This window comes from Blennius ocellaris, assembly GCF_963422515.1.
Source record: "Blennius ocellaris genome assembly, chromosome: 2".
Taxonomy (NCBI): Eukaryota; Metazoa; Chordata; class Actinopteri; order Blenniiformes; family Blenniidae; genus Blennius; species Blennius ocellaris.
In genome coordinates, this window is record NC_137651.1 from 5,121,855 (window position 1) to 5,135,913 (window position 14,059).

Consider the following 14,059-nt stretch of genomic DNA (forward strand, 5'->3'; position numbering starts at 1 on the left):
TTAAGCAGTGGAATTCTTTATTAGCCGAGAACTGCATTGGAATGAAAAAGGCTAATCAGAAATTAGAGGTTTATGCATTTATCAACATCATCAATGTCACCTGTGATCGCCATCACGCGACTTCAGTGAAAACGGGGATGTGCAAGATTAATGAATCATCTCGCCAACTACGGCCCCGGGGGCAAGAGGTTTCATTATATATTGTCCTATAGGGGCAGTGGAACGGTTGTTCCGACAGCTCGGGCCGGTTCACACCCGCCAGCCGTTCAAAGACAATTCTATTCTTCCTACTTTACAGTTGCGGCTCCGCAAAGACGACGAGCTGAATGTTCTGAGGACAAGTCACTCAGGAGACGCAGTGAAGGGCTCTCCGGGGGGGTGGGGGGTGGGGGGGTTTGCCTGTCGAGATCCTCGCTCGGTACGGTTGACCTACATCTTTCTTTGCTTTCTAAAGAAACGCGGCACGGGAGCGAGCGCTTTTCAGGCGAAACGGCTCCGACGGCTCCTCAGTGAGCGTCTTCTGCTGGGCTTTCCTCACTCACATCCACTCCATCATTTACAGTCATTTAAAAAAAACAAACAAACTGCCAAATATCTTGCTAAATTTACATCTATTTTCAGAGAAAATTTACTTTTATCATTTTATTAAATTTTTTTTGCTTTTGCTAAAAAAAAAAAAAAAAAAAAAAAAACAAACATTTTTCATCTATGCCGAGTTATAAAACTCAGAAGTTACAGATCTTTGCACATCCCAGATATTAAACCCAAGGGGGCTCACTTTGACTCCTCGCCATGTCCTCTGGTTTGGTTTCCCCCCCGCCGTGGGAGCATTTTCACACCGATCCAGACGTGACCGAGGAGAGAGGAGGGGACAGAGGACTCATGCAGGGTCACGGACTCTCACCCCTCTATGAGTGAAAGGGCAACCCCTGCACTGAGACCCAGGGCGCCGACCCGTTCGCGACACCGGGCTTCTTGCGAAACGCTCGCTCACAAACCTGTCGACAAAATGAAATAATTTATCTAAAGCCATAGCTCGTGGTTCATGTGCCACCATGACAAGAGTACAAAGCAGTTTCCAAGCCCCCGAGGTCCAAATGACAACAGTTTCAAACATTTTGTATATACAAGCCATTAAAATATTACCTAGTTCCACATGAAAGAAAAGAAAAAAAAAAATGGTATGCACACTTGAGAAGTGATGTTATAAAGCTACAGATTAATTCGATAACAAAGCCCCACATCTCGTTTTCCTGCCTCGTCTCTCAAACGTTTCACCAAGCTAGGCACCAACAGACTACGACAGTGAAAGAGAAATAAAGAGAAAGAGAAAGAGAGAAAAAAGAGAATCCTAAATAAAAAAATAGACAAAAAATAAATCTTACACATAAAGACACTGTCATTTCTTAAATTATCGAGTTTTTAGTGCCCTACGGTTCAAACCCAGTCAGAAGCATCTGCCTTCAGGTGGTAGGTAAGGCTGCGTGACAGACGCTCGGCCCCGAGTTAAACCTATGGTACTTCTAGACAACGTTATGTAAATTTACAGTATACAATTTTGGATTACCATGCAAGAATACTTTTTTTGTGTAACATTTAATAGCTTGATCTACATCCAAGAATAATTTACACAGAAGGACAAAAGTTATTGGACCAGAGAGCGCGATGGTTAAATAAACACGGTGGTGACTGTAGCCGGAGAAGACCAAGATGAGCGGTTGAGGTGAAGGGGAGGGGGTGAAGTGGGGTTGGGGGGGGGGTGAAGAGATGTGGGATCCAGAGAAGCGCCTGGGTAAAATGAAGAAGGAGGGGTTGTGGGTGGTCCGATCCTCCCAGGTCCAAATCAGCGACACTCCCACACTTTTAATGTTTGATCTACGCTGCCGGTGGCCACGTAGGGAGCAGCCTTGTGGAAATCTGTGGGACACAACAAAAGACGCCATCAGAACCGGGCTGTAATGGGTTCAAGGCGCACATTAGCAGAGAACGATGATGTCGCTTTGGCTCGTGGAGATGGCGCCTGAAACAAAGTAGATATGGATGACTGCAGGCGGGTTTACTGTGAGAAGGGACCTTTTCACTGCTTCACACGTTCATACACCAATGCGATGGCCGTCGAGCAGCGTCCACTCCACTGGGAGCGTCGTTTACGGACACTTCTACACAGACCGTCATCAGTTCATAAAAAAAAAATGATAAAAGCTCATTTTTCGAAGCATTCCCCAAATGGTTGAATCAAACCACCTATTGTTGAGGTCAAACCAAAACAGCACCACCGTGTCCACAGCCTCACACTCAATAACTGGAAATAAACAGACATTCAGTGTTTTAATCTCACTGTTTAAAGCTGCAACGTTTGGGAGAAGCTCAGTGACGGACCTGACCATAGCATTCAGAAAGTGGTGAACACCTTCCTCTTTCTCAATGGTTTCAAATAAAGGTGCTTTGTCTCTTCCACACCGAGCCAGAATTCATCACATCAATAGCTCTCAGCGATCCTCTTTAGTTGAAGCAGGATTTAAGAGGACCGGGTTTCAAACAGCCTGCCAAGGAAAAGTTGGCTCAAGAGCTCCTCAGGAGAGTTCCCGAGCCTTGATCTGCAGGAAAGCCGCAGATACGAGGAGGGGGAGGCGGGAAAAATCCTGCAGCGCTCGTCTACCGCTTAAAACCCAGCTGCCAGCAACCCTCAGGACACTGGAGGAGAAGCCGGGCTCCCTTACAATTACCCAGTCCTGCTCGGAGGCTCATATTTGTGAGCTGGGATCCACAGTCCAATGAGCAAATAGGCTTCCTGCACAACCCATCAACAGGATGAAGGCTTTTCTGTTTGTTTGTTTGTTTGTTTATGAATGAGAAGGACGGGGGCTCGGGAGGCTGCTTACCCAGAGAGGTAACAAAGTGTTCGTGGGCACACAGGGTTTTCATGCAACGCTTGTTCTTGTAGTCCCAGATCCTTAGGGTCTTGTCATCTGCGCAGCTCACAATAAACTTGCCTCCAGGGTGGAAGAGAAGCCCACGCACCCAGTTGTCATGGCCGACCTATGACAAACAAAAAAAAAAACCAACAAAAAAAAACACAATGCTGACACACTGACAACCCAACTCATCAGATTCGAGCTAAACGTTTTCATTTGGGATAAGCGCGGATAACATGAGGCGATTCTCACCAGTGTCATAAGGCACATGCCAATGCTGACGTCCCACATCTTGATGGTTTTGTCTCTTGATCCGGACAACAGGAAAGGTCCAGGTTTGCCGCTCTTCTTAGTCTGTTCAGGCACACAAGAGGGGAAAACGAATCAGTCATACGTCCTCATACATCGACTTATCTGGAACGACTTTGTGGAGCTGGCATTAAGGTCCGGGAAACATTTGCGAGACGATTGCGGCCTTTGAGGCACCAGGTCCGCCCGATGTCAACCCCTCATCAGCCCATTTGATTTAAAGTAAGGTGCATCGTCTACTTCAGGAAGTGTCTAAAAAGCAGCTTCAGTGAAGGTCAGAGAGCTGCTGAGAGAGGAATTTTATTACAATCAGTCAGGCTACAATTGGACAAGCTGGAGATCACAAGGCATGAGGAGGCTGACTGGAGGCCATGTGGTGATTCTTCTGCAGTAGCAGCTCGTCTGTTCACACGGCTGTCAGTCTGAGCCGTGACATCCGAGGTCCACCAACAGAACAACACACGCTGAGAGGGAGGATGCTTCACATCATGTGAAAAAAAACTGCATTAATCACTAATGCAACCGAGTCCGTTCACCAATCAGATCTGCCGGGTCAGCTTGTTTTCAATTACCTGCGTGTACTACGGTTCAAAAACTCAACGTAAAGCTTCTTTGTGAAGAAGAGGAATATCCAGCTCATTCAAATCACAAATCAGCCGACCTTCCGTCTGTTCACAGGTTTAAGAGCAGCATAAAACGTTCTGAAGGAATGAAAACCAGACTGAAAGATTATTTCTTACAATTTGGCAGGAGCCAACGTCTTCAGTTATCACCCCGACTGATCTCATACTGATCCGCTGTGTGTGATGTCTGAACACACACGTGGAGCTGGCCTTGGGGCATTTGTCCCCATCAAAAAACAAAACGAAAAAGTAGACAATAAGGAGCTCTTTACCTCGGAGCCTGTGGCATCGAGGATGGTGGGGTGGGAGCTCTCCGGCGCCCAGGCGATGCACTCCACCACGTGTTCGTGCTCCCTCAGCTCTGCCTTGCATTCTTTGTTGGCCACGACCCACACGCGCACCGTCTGGTCGTTGGAGCAGCTTGCGATCAGTGTGCCGTCCTGGTTGGGCCGCACCATGCGAACCCACTCCCTGTGGCCCGTGAAGGTCTTCACACAGTATCTGATGGACAAACGGAAAAGCACCGGCGTTATTGAGCCGCCGTGATGAGTCGGGCTTGCATACAAATTTAGTTTCATGACCGTGTTGATGGTTTTCCTGTTTTGTTTTGTTTTTTTCTCCTCACCCGGTAGCAACTTCCCACATTTTAATGGTTTTGTCCCTCGAGCCAGAGACGATGTGATCTCCATTGGGCATGATGGCAACAGACGAAACATTGTGGTCATGTCCTAAATGGAAGACACAAAACATCTTCGTCAGGTGTCTGAACCAAACAAAGTAATCAAAGCAAAACTATTCAATCTCTTCACGAGTCGTGAATATTTGAATCATTCCCCACTCTCTTCAACTACCAGCTGGATCCAGCAGCCATTTTCACACATCTTTGGCATCCAACACACAACAGGAACACAAAATAAACGTGATGGGTTTGGTCACAATTAGCCAATTAAATGACGAACCAGGCAGCCAATTTGCTGAAGCTTATTTTTGTTCCATGGAGAATAAAAGATGCCTAATTACATAAATGCTGGTCCATATTTAAGCTCCTAAACAGATGCAGACAACAGTAAGTATACTGTAAAAAGGACAGCTTAACAGCCCGTGTGCCTCTGTGCACTTGCACCACGAGGCTATAATAACGGCGGGGCGCGGTAGGGATGGGGGGATGGGGGAGGAAAGAAAAGTGCCATCTTCCGCTGAAGAGGATAATTAAACTGCTGTCCAAATCGGCACTAATCTCCTTCACCAGTCGGCCTCATGTTGGTTTTAGAGATGTGGAAAAGGAGGAGTGCCTTAAAGAAAGGAGGAAAGGTTCAGCAGATTAATCAAAAGTAAAGAGACACGGAGGAGAAGAGGATGAATTGGGGAAAACTGAGAACAGAATCAAGCAAACAACTGTTCAATAAAAGCTTTCAGCCGCTCAGTGATCACCACTCATCTGGACGAGGATGTGTGCCAGCCACTCACGCCCAGTTTCCTGATTGAAAAATTACTGGCAATTGGTCAAAGCGGCAACGTACGTACGAAATGGCTTTGTGTGGCTTCTCTCATTGATTTTCAGTCATGTCTGTTTCATATCCGACCATTAAAGGGCACCTCGTACGAAGATGAGAAGTGAATCGTTTGTAAGGAGGGTCACCAATCGCAGCCAGAGGGCACACGATCAGTATTTAGTGGACAATTAGGGTGTGGAAGAAAAAAAAGAGCGGGGCTGCTGCAGAACTTCAGTGATGATACTGCCAGAGGTTGTATAAATTTACAGATAACAAAGAACATCTTTATTTTTAAATGGGTTACTCAAGTCAAATCAGAAAGCCTAAATCGGAAATTCAAATTTGAAAAAGATCGTTATCTTACCGTGCATTGTCCTGATGCACTCGAAGCCCTGGAAATCCCACAGCTTGATAGTCATGTCGGCAGAGCAGGACGCCAGCAGCTTTCCGGTCTGGTCAAATGAGATGTCTTGCACAGAGTCTGTGTGGCCCTTCAGCGTGCGCTCAAAGTCTCCCGTTTCATAGTCCCACACCTGAGGGGCGGAGCACGTCTCATTATCTCCACACATCAAACGTCACAGACACAACTGGGCAAGGTCGTAACGAAGCCCTTCGTTAAACACGTCGCGTCACTCAACAGCGAGGAAGGGGAGTCGCGCCATCGTTTCATGTCAACAATTCATAAAGAATGACTGGGCTCTACATATGCTACACACTGCGCACAGACTCCAACACATTAGTTTGTACCATTGTACCATGCATTTGTCTGGAGGCTGAATGTGGCTGCAATTAGCTCTGATAAAAGTTTATTGTCCTGCATGTGGTGGAGCTCGTTGGAGGGCAGACAGAATATGGCATCAACAGTGACTTTCTAGCCTGAAAAGCTGTTGCGTCTCCGGCTTTGAAAAAAAAACAAAAAAAAAACCCCAGACGGTTTGTCACGGTGGGGATAAATTCTCCCCGGTACTCCTCCTCCTCGGGGGAGGGGGGGGGGGGGGGGGGGGGTGTTATGGGCAGACGGTGACAGAAGACCCTAACCCAGCCTTTTGCCTCCCCCACCCTTGTAGTTCTTCAGCAATCTCCATCCCCAGATGAAGCTACAGATGGCCACAAGGAGCAAAGTGCAGAGGAGCTTTATTGGATTTTATGTAGCTGCGAAGTTGCAGTTAATCCATTTGACTGTGCACCAGATTTAACAATGCACACATGAAACAGCATCACTTCATGAACATAGGTGATAACGATTTACAGGTTGGTACTGGATTCTGACTGATATCTCAGAGCGATCGTTTAATTTTTTTATTAAAAACAAACCACAGAATTTAATGAAGATTTTAATACTGTGTGAAAATGTTGTTGATTGATCACATAAACCTTTTTTGGTTGCTGCATTTCTTAAAAGTAATGAGTAATCCAGCACCCAGAGTCTGCCCATCTTTGTTAAAACCAATTTCGTTTTTGCACAATGATACCCCTGAATTTCCTGATTTGCATTCTGCCCACCACAAATATATTCTTTACTATTATTCAGTACAAGATGAAACTTGGGGCAATGAAATTAAACAGACACAGTTGTCATATCGATCATATATAGCCCACCAGTTTAAAGTAAGTAAGAAATATGGAAATACAAGGCCATAAAACTACTTGAAGTAGGCCCGTCAGGTGTGCCGTTTTTCCAATTCATTTGTGATCTAGAGGTTTTGACAGAGAGAAATGGATGGTAACTATGGAGGAACAAGGATTCGTTTTAATTACAGAAAGCTAAAGATTCAAAATAGAGTAAATGATATCCGGCTGAAAGATGAGAATTATGTGGACGATTCACGACAAGAGAAAAAGTAATTTCTCGTTTCACTCCCACTGAGTGTCAGCAACATCGAACCGAGTTACAGAGTTTCAGGGGGGGGGTTGCAGCAAAAGAAATTCCAGGGAGCAGGGTGATACCGGTCCCCTGCATCAGAAAGTGTCGGCTCATCCTCTGACACTTGTGAAACCCTGACCTCAAGAAGCTTGTTGTAGTGACGCCCCAGGTTGATATTGCCGAGCACTGATGCTTTATTGATACAACAAAGAAGCCCACTGTTGATAGCACATAGTTTGAGCGGTCAAAATCAAAGCAAATCAGCTGATCACACCAATGTGAAAAAAATATCTTTCACAGCACCATCAGACCATAAATTCAAAATCTGAGGATAAAAGTAAAAAGGGCCAAAGTAGCTGATCAAATGTCAACTCAAAATTAGGAGCGGAGTAAAGAATCTTTCTTCATACGCAGACAGAAAACACATTCACAGTTAAAATGCACTGAAGGGCCTTTCCTAATGCTGTTGAAAATTGACAAGATTATAAAGGCAGAATTAGCATTGTAAATGTTAACTATACATTTCTCAAGAGACATTTCTGGAAGTTTATCTCAAATGGTCACGAAACAAATTTTACGGGTCTTTTGAAGTCACCAAACAATTGGCCATTATACAAACAACTACTCTACACGGTTTCTGCGCAAATACTCAACGGCGCCTTGGACACAGGTTCAGATATGCTGGAAAGCAGATTTTAATCCCTTTAATTAAAGAAACAGTTACGTTTCCTACCAAGTCCCAATGTAACGATAACTTTGACAGTTTGAAAGCTGACAGACTTCTCCGTCTGTGTGCCGTTGTGAAGAACACGAGGTCTAGTTCTCACTTAAAAAATGTACAGAGCTCTTTAGGAAGAGAAAAGTAGGACAGGGAGGGAGTTGGGGCCAGGCCACAGGAAGATGAGGAGACCAGCTCAAGATGTGCAAGAAAAGGGGGCTGTGTGGAAGATTTGGGCCTGGGCCTGGCTACTCCGGAGGGGATGAATAGTTGATGGAGGGTTGGCCCGGATGGGGCAGCAAATGCTTTTTAGTGGCAGATAAATGAGTAAGTATGCTCTGCGGGGGGAGCATGGGGGGTGGGATACTGGGAAAGGAAGAGGATGCCAAGGCGAAGCACGTAAATTCCTGCTGCATGGGTGCAGTTAAAAGAAGTGTCTCCCATTGTCTCATGAATAAAATATAGATGGCAAAGGAGCTCTGCAGAGTATTGACATTGTGCAGCAGAGCAAAGGAGAGACGCTGCTGCAAAACCAGACCACAGACAGACGGCGTAGCTTATATATGGAAACTAAGAATATATAAAGAACACCGACAGAAATACTGGAGAGATAATTCGGGGTGTACTCCGGAGGCAGTGGGAGGCGGGGACGGTGCTGGAGGAAGTGAAGCATGATCAAGAGGAGGAGGAGCAACAATCAACAGCGTGAGCTGAGCTGCCGCCATGCACGCATCAAAATATAGACCACTTTATCAATTTAAAACCTAAATCCTATTACTGTCACTTTGACTGGATGGAGCCGAAACAAAACAGGACGGGAACCATCAGTTGATCTCTGCAACCAGAAGATGTGCTTTTATAATTCTAATCTGCACTTTTCTTTCCCAATACTTTCAATAGTATATCGGGTCGTTGTGTGGCCACTACTGTGCACCGGGATGAACATTTCTCATGAGTATGAACGTCTGCTTTAGTCCAAACATAGAAATTAAACATTAGCATACTAAAGTATCACCCATACAGAGAAGCAGCTGTGCCATCTGTGCAAGCAGCAAGTGGGAGACGGATGAATAATCAGTTTTGTTTGAATGCTTACAACGGAGTCTGTCACCAAAGTGACTGTAAACGTACACAAGTGGTCTGTTCTTAACACATCCATCAGCAGGAAACTGAAATCTTTCTTCTACCAGCATCTTTAGTCCGACCAGTTCCACATCCAACATGAGGAATATCTCTATTTAAAACCCAGCCCTGCTACACGAGGCCACATCTGTGAACTCCGCACTGTTATTGTTCATGTCTGATGATGTTTGAGTGCAGACAATCATGGCAAATATGTCAAAGCACAACAGCTGCTTCCGAAAATGTATCTGATTTGCTGTGGTAGAATATAGCAATGCATATATCCAGTATGGCTATGGAAAAAAGAAATGCACGACGGGTGTCATTTGGGAATGTAAAAACATGAAACAAACAGACGTCTTGCATAATTTCACTATTCAGTGTTTTGGTAAGCTTAAACATGATGAGGATAAGAAGTGAAATTATAGAGGAAGTTATTTGATCATCTAAACATCAACGTTAGTGTCGACCTAGTGCACGCGCTTACAGCAGCCTCAGAGTCTCTTGAAAACTTTCTAAAGCACTGACCTTTATTGTTGCATCCTCCGAGGCAGACACCATTACACTGAAGACGGGATGGAAAATGACGCGGTTGACTGGACTGCGGTGGCCGCTCAGCGAGTATCTCTCCGGTGGACGTGGGATCCACTCTTTGGGGTCACGTTTCTGACTTACAGGCCCACCCAGGGTGATCTCCTCTTTAGCTTCGTTCAGTTTGGATTCAAGTTCCATAACCTGATGGAGCGGACAGACACACGTTAGGCAAATGTGCATTGCTGCGACGCACCTGATTGCAATGAGGGGTTCCTTGATGAGGACATATACAGTTGACTCAGCCGTCTCAAAAGAGTGAGACTTCTAAAACGTGCAAGACTGCAGGCCAGACTGCAGGCAAGACTGCGGGCACGTCAGTGATGTCCAACCGGGGTTGGACATCACTGACCTAGATAGTTAGGAAATGTGGGGGATCGCCCAGATGTTTGGGGCAAAAACTTTTAGTACCGATACGGTTGTGCCAAAGTAGTTTTTTTTTGTGTGTTTTTTTATTGTGGAGCATTAACAGCAGTGTTGATGCCTTCCTCAATAATCCCTTTAAGTGTTAACACTGGAATCAGCAGTAATGTCACGAACCATTCACAAGGCTGCAATCCCCACAAGCATCCACTGAGGGGGAAAAAAAAAAATCCACAAACCTTCTTTTGTAATCTGATGACTGAGGTCCACTTCTTTTCCAACAGGCCGGCATACTTCTTATCCAATTCTTCATTCTGAGGAGAAAGTTGGAGAGTTCAGGCAAACACGCAAGAGGAAGCCAATTAAAGTGGCGAGGTCAGCATAATCAGTGAAGCCAGTGAGGTGTGGGGGGGGGGGGGGGGGGGTCAGCTGAGAGGGCATGTTTGGGTCTGTTGCTACAGTGCGACAGAACAGGGAATTATTGACATGCCGCTCACAGGCCAGTACTGACTGCCAGACACTGCCGTCCTACTGTACAAAACACACACACACACACCCAAGTCCTAATGCTACTCACACATGCTAATCTCCTGCAGACAAAAAAGGCTTAGGCAGCTTACAGCCACACAGCCGGTACTGGAAGTTAACTTGTGGCTGTCCTGGCAGACCCGACGCCTGATTCCACCTGCGGGCTAATTCCTCCAGCTGGACAGCACATTTTACGTAACCGACTTCACGACACAAACATGTTGTTTCTCACCGCCCAGAGGTGAAACAACACGACTCAGTGGCACATTGTCTGTGTCCAGGAGAATCTATTGATTAGTTTGATTTATGATTAAACATACACAATTGGTTTGTGTTAAGATGATTCGAAGACCTGACGGTGACACCTACAAATTACTGGCTTGGGGGCTTCTTGCTGCATAATCCCACATTTACGAATGCCAGCTTCTTTGTTTCTTGATGAGGCAAGCAAGTGTGTGTCCAATGTATGGAGCAGTTTCTTGAATGGTACAACTGCATTTTTGAAAGAGGCTTTGCAAAAAAAATTCATTTTTATAGATAATCAGAAACTAGACTTGTAACTAGGGCTGGGAAAAAAGAATTTGATTTAATCGATATATCAAATTTGTAGCTAAAAAAAAAGATTTTTATTTTGCAAATGCAATCCTCTATTTTTGTCATCTATTCACACGCGTGCAGAACAGGTATTGACTGCAGCTGTCGAGCACATGTGTTTCAGAAAGGTTGATTACACAGAGATTGACACAAGAGAGTTTAAAAACATTCCACTCTTGAAGGAGCTTACAATGACATTTTTAATTGAATAACATCCTTGTGCAGTTTGAAGACAGCTTTTGATGAAATTGGCTGAATTAATGGGGTTGGTGTTCTTTGATACTGACCAGATTTTACCGAGTACAGTGGGTCAACTAAAAAGGATGAAAACAGTGACTGAACTCCACAATGAGTCTTATCAAGGGTCTGGTTAGCTGTGCCATTCTATTTTTTGGTTAATCCAAATATTTGCTTAAATCTAGATCAAACCTATGCATCCTTAGCCATGACCACAATTCTTTAACAAGAAAATTCCAGAGTGATCATTGTTTTTCGTTGAATGTGATTTACTGTAATTTCACTGAAAAGATCAAACCTACCTAAATTGCCTTCAGTTGTGTTTTGTGTGGCCTTAATTTGTTCATTGTATGACAGTTGTAATGGCACCGAGTTAGGAAATACAGGCCTGGAGGCTGCCACTAACTAGTAAAGCATCAAAAACCAACAGTGACAGACTGCCGCGGGTGTCAGTGAAGGAGAAAATTTGCGTTTGGCTCCAATTTCACAGCTACCTACTCAGCTTCCACTGGAAACAAAGCAGACGTCCTTGAGGTGTGGAGAGTTGCAGGCGGAGCCGGTGACTATATTTAACACTTCTCAACGAGAGACGGCGACTCTCCCCACTGGTATGAGGTGTCAAAAAAATTGGAAAGACAAAGACGTGTTGCAAGGCGCCGCACAGAAACTGCGGAGGTTGAAAACGTAGAACGAGAGCGGGGGAACCCAGCTTAGACGAGTGCGCCGCCATCTAATCTGCCATCTGTCCAGACACAACACACACAGAAAGTGACAGCCGCCAGACTTCAGACGAGCCTGCCAACCTATTGGCAGGGTGTGTCTACATGCGTGCATGTGTGTACCAAGGTATGTACATTTTATTCACAAAGCAGAGGGAAAAAAACTAGAGCATGACCTCTGTACTTTATTTCAACTGACACACACAGTCTATCATTGCATTAACCTTTAGCCGCTACTAAAATAATCACAAAGGGCCAAAGTGAACAAAACTTAAATCGCGCTTGACAAAGGCACATTGAGAGTCATAAAGAATATTTAATAACAGGGAAATGGTACACAAAACTCAATTGTTTGTTTAGCTTTGTCCTGCTGAGGTGTGTGTGTGCGTGTGTGTGTGAGAGCCAACATCCAACAGGGTGCACCGATCCCTCGGTGCCATTCATCCATTATTCAGCTTACTTCCAAAGGGTTGATGCACAAAAAGCAACTGAGAGAAGAGCAAATGGGAGACAGGAGACGGAGGGGGCGGGGAGTCACGTGAAGGCAAGGTGAAAGAAAAGGTGCTTCAAGAGGTAGAAGAGAATTGTTTGAAGTAATGTGGTTTTGTAAGATAATTGCCCTAAAATAAAATAGTTTTAGGTGCGTATATTCATAAACCTGAAATGAGCTGCCTGACTTTTACTGTTAATCAAAATGAACCAGAAGATTGACAAACCTGCTACTCATTGTACATGAATAAACAGAGAGACATGAGGCAGAGCAGGTATACTACGCCGCACGATGATGAAAGCCCACATAATTATCATTAAAAAAAAGGAAATGCTACGAAAAAAGAAGGCTTTGTGTTTGAGCAGTCCTTGAATCGCAACATATACAAGTAGATGAGCGCTTGCTCTTAACATTAGCCATCAGGAGCATGAAGCGAAAACCCCCTCTAATCACACAGAGCATCCTAATAGGGTGCAGGTGTTCTTGGTCACACCCAAGAACACGTTGACTAACGTGAGCAATAAAGGGGAAAGCAGGGGAAATCAGCACAAATTGACTTGATTGGCTGTGTACGCGTGTGTGTGTGTGTGTGTGTGTGTGTGTGTGTGTGTGTGTGTGTGTGTGTGTGTGTGTGTGTGTGTGTGTGTGTGTGTGTGTGTGTGTGTGTGTGTGTGTCCACTCTCAATGTACTCACATTATCCAATTCTGCCTCCTTCTTGAAAGTGGAATATGCTTCTTCATATCCATTGGAACGTAGATAATCAGCTATCGCTCGATTCCTGAAACGGAAAGGAAAACCATAATTAGTTCTCCCAGATAAGAGAGGAGATGGTGGTGAAACAGCCAACGGCATGGGTAACAGCTGTATTCAGCAGCGCAAAACAAAGAGAGAAAATGAGCAAGTTCAGGAAATGTGACAAAGATGTACACTGAACACGCTTTTCACATCCACCATTGTCACAATCTGGAGTTAAAAATGCCTGCGAGTATTGCTGAAGGTAGATCTGCAAAGCATCAGTCACAGTCACATCGAGCTCCCAACCCAAACAGAGAACACATCTGTCTGGATTCTATAATGAGCTCTTGTTACTGTGGGCAAATAATGGGAATGGAGGACTCCCTGTGGTGTGGATATCGGGGAAATGAGAGTCAGTGTACATCCCTCCATTACTCTGAGGAAAAGAAAATCAAGAGCAAACGCTGTGAACTGTACAGGCTTCTGGCTACTGATACTCCACACGAGAGCATCTCCTTCTCGGGATTCTGCGTTCAGACAAAAACCAGTGGATAGTGAAAGGCAGAGAACCTTTTCAGAAAGCCGACACAAAAGGTGTTGGGGGTGAGGGGAGCATAAGCAACAGTGATGTGCAGCAGTCCTACTATTTCAAATATGTGAAAGGAGATGGCCAGATAGGATAGACAATAGAAAGCCGGGAGAAACATGGCTCCCTTCACTCTTCCTGGTTTTGTCTCCTGGGCTGTCACAGGGGAAA

At 45.0% G+C, this 14,059-nt stretch overlaps 1 protein-coding gene across 1 annotated transcript in view; it reads right to left on the minus strand.

The window, feature by feature from the left end:
- Positions 1-14,059, minus strand: part of LOC308138978 (lissencephaly-1 homolog) — a 32,594-nt gene continuing 18,535 nt past the window's right edge. Inside the window, exons 3-11 of the mRNA XM_080508273.1 lie at positions 13,261-13,345; positions 10,238-10,312; positions 9,573-9,779; positions 5,705-5,873; positions 4,473-4,575; positions 4,120-4,348; positions 3,168-3,269; positions 2,883-3,039; positions 1-1,917 (exon numbers count right to left, since the gene is read on the minus strand). Of these exons, the coding sequence (XP_080364399.1) occupies positions 1,844-1,917; positions 2,883-3,039; positions 3,168-3,269; positions 4,120-4,348; positions 4,473-4,575; positions 5,705-5,873; positions 9,573-9,779; positions 10,238-10,312; positions 13,261-13,345 (1,201 nt within the window). The 3' untranslated portion in view covers positions 1-1,843. The remainder of the gene's footprint in view (positions 1,918-2,882; positions 3,040-3,167; positions 3,270-4,119; positions 4,349-4,472; positions 4,576-5,704; positions 5,874-9,572; positions 9,780-10,237; positions 10,313-13,260; positions 13,346-14,059) is intronic.